General features: G+C 40.2%; 1 protein-coding gene across 1 annotated transcript in view; it reads right to left on the reverse strand.

Moving 5' to 3' along the window:
* TOX (thymocyte selection associated high mobility group box) overlaps positions 1–9,106 on the reverse strand; it is a 245,773-nt gene that overhangs the window by 2,224 nt on the left and 234,443 nt on the right. Inside the window, exon 7 of the mRNA XM_004697577.2 lies at positions 227–378. Within this exon, the coding sequence (XP_004697634.1) occupies positions 227–378 (152 nt within the window). The remainder of the gene's footprint in view (positions 1–226; positions 379–9,106) is intronic.

Genomic DNA, 9,106 nt, shown 5'->3' on the forward strand with positions numbered 1-9,106 from the left:
ATGACATTATTCCTGGCAAGGATATAAGATTACTAAACATATCTACCGAGGGGCCTTCTGCCATTCCAGATGATCTCTTGGAGAAGCAGGAAGAAAAGGAAAAAAATGTTTCCTTTGATCATGAAGCAAGGTCAAGAAAAGGAAGAATCTATTGATTATGAAGCAAGGTGCGACGTACATGCTATAAGGGGACCTCGCCACCAGATGGCGGTCACGAGCCACGTACCCACTACTGCAGTAGTCGTTATTCCAGTCCACAGGTTGGGCGGGAGGATTTCTGCACCCGGAACGCACGAACTCCATTGCTTGGGTAACAACTTGTGCAGCTGTAGATGTCGAATTAATAATAGTCGGATAGTCGGGTTGAAGAGTAAATCCCTGAAAGGAAAAGCAAGTTTGAAAATAAAGATCAAAGTGCTTTTTGAAAAAAGAAAAACACCGTCAGTTGTATCCACTCTGCAAACACATGGAAAAATAAGTACACCATTAAAAAAAAAAAAGTGATCCCGCTATATTTCTTTAATCTAAATATGTATGAGAAAACCTGTAATTACATTCTTGCATATGGAGACTGAATTAAGAAACAGCGTGAAATACAGATACCAAGTCAGTCAAAACAAAGAGATGAATAGGTGAGATCTCTCAAAATTTGCTTTCTACCAAGCTTAAGGACACATTAATAGTTAATCCTCAGAATATGCAACAGTCTTTTCTGAAGGCTCTGGCAGCAGGTGGGTGAGTGTTTGATTCGACTACACCTATTCACATATTGTTCTCAAAACCCTTTTTCTTCATTCACTCACAAAGGGACCATCTGCTTCTTCTTTTATTTGTACTTCTCTCTCAGCTAAAAAATTCAACCAGAGCTTTTTAAAAGTTGCTGGAGTACGTAATAAAGAGAAAGAGATTGAAAACAACTTGCCACTGAAAACCACAGAGAGGGCAAAGAATAAGGCAGAGCAAATATTTTTTAATTGAAAAGCCTATGAGCTGGCAAACAATCATAAAACTTCAGGAAGATTCTTTTAATATACTGGCATAGTGAAGTGTTGACTTTTACTCCTCACAAAGCTATTAAAAATTCAATGAGAGAACCTCTGAAGAACATAGCTATATTTGGTAAACAAGAAGCATTCTATACTGAGTTATTTTCAGCTCATCAGGAGGATTCAAGAGTAGCACAAAGCGAACTCTGGTAGAAATGACCAAAAAAGTCACTGGATCTCATGACTGTGCTTTCTGCAACTTTAAGCCATGGTCTTCACTACTAAAAATTCTGATATTTTAAAAAGAAACACTTTCCTTTAAAATTTAATCGCAGGAGGTGCTGGAAGGCATCATACTGCTGTGGTTTTGTTGTGCTTTTAACTCAACACGATGAAAAGATGATCGGTTTTGCATGAAGCCTGGCTCTTTAGCTTTTGGCTCATGTTTCCGTCTGTCCTGGGTAACGAGTCAGATATACTACTTATCCAAAGTCTTTAATTTTCAATATTGGTTTTAAGATATTCTTTACATCTGTCCCATTCAATGAAAAATCATTTTATTCAATGTCCACATTAGTGCTGACCAAAGCTGTGCATGGAAGACATGTCTCTGAATGATGGGACACACACCAACAAAAAGTGGAAAATTGACCACACTGCCTAGTTGACATTACACAGACTTCAAAGGAATAGAATGTTCTCCAAAGTAACAACTGGCTTAGGGAAATAAATTGCCTACATAGGTACTACCTGGAACTCAAGCAATAAACATCTTCCAAAGTAGGAAAGTGCAAAGGACGAGGTTTGAGGTGCTATTCAAGTCTCTATTTAGCTTCAAATCCTTCCAGTCCATGCATCTACCCTGTCAGGATAGGAGACTCACTGGTTTCCAGTGAGATTTCGTAACTCCCTGCGATCCTGTGATATTGCCCTTAAGTGGCTTACAGTCCAGTCTTCTTACAGTCTTAGTGGCTAGTGTGATGCTGATCCATGGTGGCGCAAGCAGTGTGTGCTCAACTCCTAATCTACTTGTCAGCTGTTCGAACCCAATGAAGGATGCCGCGGAAGTCCTGACAGTCTCCTTCCATAAAGACTACAGCAAGACAACACTATTGAGTTGTTCTGTGTGGGGCCTCATGAGCAAGAATCCAATCAACTGCAATGTTTTCTGTTGCTGATTTATTGTAATGCTGTTTAAGGACGAGAGAGCACTCAAAGAGTGGCCTGTCTCCTTCACGGATTAAGCCCCTTTCCCATGGGCTGGACTGTAATGGTCTGGAGTGCAGCACACAATTATAATACTTACTAGTTATTCTCCGGGCCTAGTTCACTGTGCATTGGGAATATCTTTGTAAAAGGCCTTTTTAGCATGTGGAAATGCATAGATGTCACTTTGAGGATTAACACATGGTCTTAAGCCATGGTCTTTTCAATTACCTCATAAGCATTCAAGGAAAACCAAAGACAAATTGATTCATTTACATTATGGCTGACTATACCATGGATGTCTAAATTAATGAAGAAACCTGTTTTGGAAGAAGTATAGTTAAAATGATCCTTAGAAGGAAGACATCTTATGCATTTTGGGTGTCATATCAGAAGGGAGCAGTCCTGAAAGAGAACATTATGCTTGGTAAAGCAGAGGGTCGGGGGTGGGGGTAGGGGGGAAGAAAGGAGGAGGATCGAACATGAATTGTGGTTGCAACACTGGGCTCGAACATAGCAACAATCGTGAAGATGGCGCAGGACCGTGCAGTGTTTCCTTGTGCTGGGTGGAGGATTGGGCTGTGCACCAGAATTTACTCAAAGGCACCCAATAGCAACAAAATCATCGACAACAGTGCATAGCGATAGTTCCATAAATAGTGCATACAGACAATTAGACGCTGCTGTTGGAAAGGCCAACCAAGTATAAGTCAGTAACTGCCATGGTCTCCTGTTCTTGCCATTTAAAGTTCTCCAGATGGGATTTCCGCAGAACCAACAAAATGTAACCTAAAAGCAAACAGGTTTCAAATAAAGAGCAATTGAAAATGTTTTGAGTTAGCTGAGGACATTCAACACATGAAGAAGCAAAAAATAAACAGAAACAAATCGATCGGCTTCCAACCAGCCCCATATAACAACTAACACTAACCTACATTGCTTTTGTCCCATCCAACAAAGGATAGAGGTGACAACAGTTTATAAAACAAAAATGTGCAATACACAAAGCTCAAAGATTTACAAGTCAGCTAACTTCAATGTCTACATTTAATATGATAAATCCTATTAAAATGTGAAAGATGAGACAGACCACTGAGTAGGAACAAAAAGGATGCATGGAACAGTGGTACAACTCAGAGAACGTAATCAATGTCACAGAGATAAGGCCAAATTGTGTGTGTGTGTGTGTGTGTGTGTGTGTGTGTGCGTGTGCGTGTGTGTGTTTATATAATATAGATAGCATACCATCACACAGTTCAATCACATCAAGCAGTAGTGTACAATCGCACCACAATCCGTTTCAAAACATTTTCTTCCTTCTTGAACTCCTTGATATCAGTTCCTCTTTACTGCCCCCCCTTCCTCACAATACCCTACCCCCCACAAAAAAAAACACCCTTATTCTAATTGTTGTTTCTACAGGTTCAACAATCCTGGGTTTCATAGGGTGAAACACAGGAAACACATTACAAAGATTCAAGAAGGCTACCCACAATGACACACTACATTAGCGATAACCCTAATATGGAAATCAAAACAAACAAGCCCACAGAAAATATGGAAAAGCAGATCTGGCCCAAAGTGCATCCCAGGGAGGATCGAGTGATAAGGTTTTAACTGTTCCAGTCAGGTTTATAATTTTGATCTCCTAAAGTCATTTATTTCTCCAATACTCTCTGTTTTGCAACCAGCTTATTGGTACCCCTCCATTACGGTTAAAGGGAAACCCCCGGAGGCTTAGCGCATGTGTAGGTCTCACAAATGTATCTTAGGCTTCCACTGCTACCCACAGCCTTCTGCAAATGAAGTCTGGGCTCTGATACTATTCCCTCCTTTGGCTTCGGATTATATCCCTCAGTGACTGATGTTGGTGTGCTTCTTCCATGTGGACTGAGTTGACAACTCACTTAGATGGCTGCTTGTTTGGAAACAAGCCATTAAGACGCCAGACACTAGTTCATCTGATGGCTTGGCACCATCTCATTTCTTCACCATACTTTGCTATAGCACATTTATCTTCGGTGTTTCCCACATGAGGGCAAATATAGAGCCGGGTCATGTTGCAAGAACTAATTGTTCTTAAATTGGAGCTAGGATTGAGTGAAAGCCTCAAATCCATTTCCGAATCGATGTTTGGTTTTTGTTTTTTAACGTTTTATTGAGGGCTCTCACAGCTCTTGTAACAATCCATATATCAATAGTATCAAGCAATTCTGTACATGTGTTGCCTCATTTATTTACTATTGAGCCCTTGGTGTCAGCTCCTCTCTCCCCACCCCATTCCCCTGCTCCCACTCCTGTGGCCCCTTGATAAATGATAAATGATTATTCTTTTCTTATCTTACACTGACCGCTGCCTCCCTTCCCCCACAGTTTCTGTTGTGTGTCCCCGTTTGTGGGGGGGTGCAGCTATGTGTCCATCATCACGATCGGGTCCCCCTTCCTCCACTCCTCTCCCCGCCTTCCCCCTGCCCTCCTGGTATCGCTACTCCCATTCCTGTTCCTGGTGAATCTATGCTTTTTATCTACCTCTGGATGCTCTGAGAGACCTCCTTGTAAACTTGTGATAGAGAGTCTAATCAATCATCTCCCTGGAGCATAAAGGCCTTCTGTGAATAGTGTCATTGATTAGCCCTGTTACTAATTTTTAAAGCACTTTGAGAGAGGGCTCCTGGGCCAGTGTAAGTTAACGACACATCGCGATTCCTGAAGCATTCACTTGTACAGAATAAAGGCTTTCGTGGCGGGATGCTAGTTACACAAACAAGGGGAGTCAGTCGGCTGTTGGGGAAAACACTATTAACTGACAATTGTTAATCCCAGGCCTGCCAGAAAAATACATAGCTTAATTAAGCCAGCAGGACATTGATGCGCTAAGCCAATGTTTTTGCACCTACCCACAGTGCACTGCACTTGATGTAGTTGTCTTGTGCGTCTTCGAATACTACGTAAATTTAGTCTCAATCCCTCGGGTGACAGGTGTGTTTGAGGTAGAGCCTAGTTCACCTCATGGGGTTTCCACTTCAGATCCCTCTGGGATGGCCTTTGAGTGTGTTGTGCACATTGAAGAGCCAGGATTCAATGGCCCAGTGTGCTACAGCACTTGGCCTGGGTCACCAGGGAGTATACAGACACTCGGCCAATATGGCTTATTTGCTGTGTGTTAGGAGGCACCCCCCTCAGTTGGGGTTCTTAAAAGTATTGTTAATCCTTCTTTCCCCCACTTGCAGACTGCTCCTCCCCCTTTCACTACAGACATGCACTTGACTTCTCCGACTGTCTGTTCCCTTCCCCCCTCCTGCCTTGACTTTCCCATCTGCCTTCTTCATCACTCCGATAGGAATGTCCGTAAGTTGGTGTGTGGTTTGTTGTGCATATTCAACTATAGAATTTTTTTTAAATCTAATTTTTTTTTCATTATGAAAAAAAGAAAGACCAAGAAAAATTAACGAGAAGCTTTAAATCGAGTTAACTGTCAATGTGGAGAATGGAACCTTCTTTCTGAACCCTAGATAAAGAGATGGCGAGGCCAAACATAGAGCCAAGTGCATCCGCACGATTGATGTAAATGGGAAATGACAATGTTGATATAAATATTTTGAAAAATGATTGTCTAGTGCTCTAATTAAACACCACTGGATGTTTTGCATTTTAACGCTCAGAAGAAAAATTACCAACTGTTTTGTAACAAGCCTGGAATTTTAAATTTCATTTTCTGGTGCAAGATTGAAATAAAAATAAGAAACATGATAAAGATTAATTTGATGTCAGAAGGGTCATTTGCTCTTTAATTAGATTCCTGTATCCATAGCAGTTTTATTGTGTCACCCTCATAAGTCCTAAAAAGCATGCAGCACAACCAAAGAGTGATCTTCAGCTCCACATTTTACTGGGAACTAATTTCATTTCCTGCCTGTCGGCAGAGGTATTTTCAACAGGCATCAATGTTTTTGTCTTCACAACTGATTTATTCATCAATCTCAATGTGATTTTTTTCAAACCTTTAAATTACATCCAAATCTGAAAGCAGCTGTTTATTACACAAGGAAATTGAAAATCTGTCTGTGTGATATCATAGAAAGATTTTTTTTTCTTAAGGTTATAAAGGAAGTTGACAGATATTAATGATTTTTTCTCTTGAACTCATTTGACAATAAAGAAGAAAAAAAAAGGGGGTAGGAAACTGGACAAAAAGCCAGTCCAAAGACTTAGTGTGTAAAATATATTATAGGAAAAGATTGAACCTATTATTCCTGATAGATTATACAATTATTTTCACAGGGCACATTAATTTTCAAAAGGAAAATAAAATACCTAAAGTAATGCTGAAATATGAAACTTTATTTTAAATAATGGAAGGATTTATCTTCTCAATTTTCCCTGTTTTTATTTCTATATATATGAATGTGGTCATAATGTAAAGCTGGTTTGGATGATGAAATGGGTTGTATTTTCTACCACCTTGCGTTTGCTAGTATAGGTTAAACTTTGGTGAACTGAGACTGTTTTGATAAAAGTCAATTGAGTGGTATCCAGGGGACACTGACTGTCTGAACCTCATGTTAGGCCTACCCATTTGTTTGGGGTAGTATCAGTCCTCTTAACCTGCAGGATCCTTCCCCCAGTAACCTTCCCATTAATCTGATCTCATTCTTCAGTCATGCAACCCCCACTGGCCTCCTTTCTGTCTCTTGGAAAAGGCAAGCTCCTCCTAGCTTGGTTCGAACAACCCTGAGCGTGCTCCTCTGCTGCACTTCCTTTGTTCATCATTTCTGCATTCCCAGTTTTAAAAGCTGTCTCTTCTGATGGCCAGGTCCCTGTTTGAATGCAAACCTTTGAGAGGGGCGTGCCTCCTCCACTATTTTTAAAGCAAGGCATAAGTACCTTCAAGCATTCTGTAGCTTGCCTGTGTGTGTGTGTGTGTGTGTGTGTGTGTGTATGTGTGTTTTAGAGGCTATTTAATTATGATGTACCCATACTTAAAGTTCTCTGTTTCTTTGTACACGTTATCATTCAGCCAACATCATCAGTCTAAATTAATCAAACACCGAAAAGATACACTGGTAACCACTGGAATGGAATGTGAAAGTTGGAAACCAAGAAAAAGGGTCAGTGTGGAGAAATATGGCCTTGATGACAGAGATGAAGCTGGATGGCCGAGTGGAGGAGGGAATAGTATCAGGGCTTAAATTCTTAACACTCTCTTTGCAGGAGGCTGTGGAAGCCCCAGATCCATTTGCAGGGTCCCCACATGGACTAAGCCTCCTGTGACTCCCCTCTGACCACAGTTCAATGATGTGAATAGCTTTTTTTTTTTTTAAAATTAGAGAGCACTGTAAAGTCAATTATGGCAGATGAACTTAGGTTAAAATGTAAAACCTTATTATCTGAGCTCCTTTTTGACCCATTTTAAAGTTTATTTTTAACATTTTCTTCTTTGTTTCCAACAGGGGTTTCTCTGTTTTATTTTTAATCTATATATGAAATCCAGGATAGGTAAATCTAAAGAGACAGTAACTGGATTAATAATCACCTAGTGACATGGTAGGGCTGGTTGAGGGAAAAGGGGAGATAACAGCAATGACTAAAAGAAAGATGAAAATGTTCTAAAATTGATTGTGGTGATGATTACACAATTCTTCTTTAATATTATTGAACAACTGCATTGTAAGACATGCAAATATTTGCTTATAAAACTATTATTAAAAAAAGAAAATGAAATGATCCCAAAGATTGTATGATAGAGCATTGCAAGATCAATGACTTCTTTATGGCAAAGGCCTTTTAAAAATACGAGAAACAGTGACTATGCATAAACACCTCACCAGATGGAATATACAGAGGTGAAATGTACTCTATATTTGGGAAGAGATATAAGTCAAATCCACCAGTGGCCAACCATGGAACAGACCACAAATTGCTCATATGCAAGTTCAGATTGAAGCTAAAGAGAACAAAACAATTCCAGGAGAGTCAAAATGTGACTTTGAGTGTATCACACTTGAATTTGAAGGTCATACTAAGGACAGATTTGATGTACTGAACACTGAAGATGAGTTGTGAAATGGCACCAAGACTCTCATGTGGAGCAAGCAAAAGCTCACTGTGTTAGGCTGGGTCTTCTACGGCAATAATACCATTGATACTCATATAGATATATGGAAGAACTTTATATCAAGAAATAATTTTGTATTAAGAAAGAGTCATACATCACTCTGACTTGAATCCATGGGTCTGATGCCAGCCTGAGACTTTCAGACTGACCCAGCTGCCAGTGGAACTGGGAGATCACAGGCTGGTGGGTATACAGTCACAAGGACACATGTTGGCAAGCACTTGTCAGGGTGCTAACAACACCCAGGGATGACATGCCACAAGAGCCATCCCTGGACAGAGCCAGATGTAGAATCCAAGTAAACAGGAAGGTGAAGAGGATCAAGAGAGAGACACTCTCTTGGCGCCTCTCTTATGATGAGGCTACCACCCCAAGGAGGTATCATCAGGCTGTGACCTGAGTGATAGGTTGGATTCTATCCCTACCTCCACATAGGTACCATCAAATTGACAAAAATTCTAACCATCACAGTCACTTAAAAGAAAAGAAGCAAAAGATTAAAGTAGATGTCCAGAGAGACTCTGAGTAAAGAGACTCTGAGTAAAGATTCACTAAAACAAAAGGAAGAAGTGATGGAGTAAAAGAGCTGAAAAAATGTAAAAGGGAAGCTTGAGAAGCCAGAGTAAAGTATCAGCCCAAGCTGAAAGAACTGAAGAAAAAATAAAGCCTTGTGATTGTAAAATTGAAGGATTCTATGAGCAAAATAACACATCAAAGAAGATAGAAGGAAAGCATGGAGTCACTGTAACAAAAACAAGTGTCTGTGATCACTGAAGAAAAAAATGTGTGCATAAGCAAA

This window comes from Echinops telfairi, unplaced genomic scaffold, assembly GCF_000313985.2.
Source record: "Echinops telfairi isolate 266 unplaced genomic scaffold, ASM31398v2 ScPeMD7_1;HRSCAF=3_0, whole genome shotgun sequence".
Taxonomy (NCBI): Eukaryota; Metazoa; Chordata; class Mammalia; order Afrosoricida; family Tenrecidae; genus Echinops; species Echinops telfairi.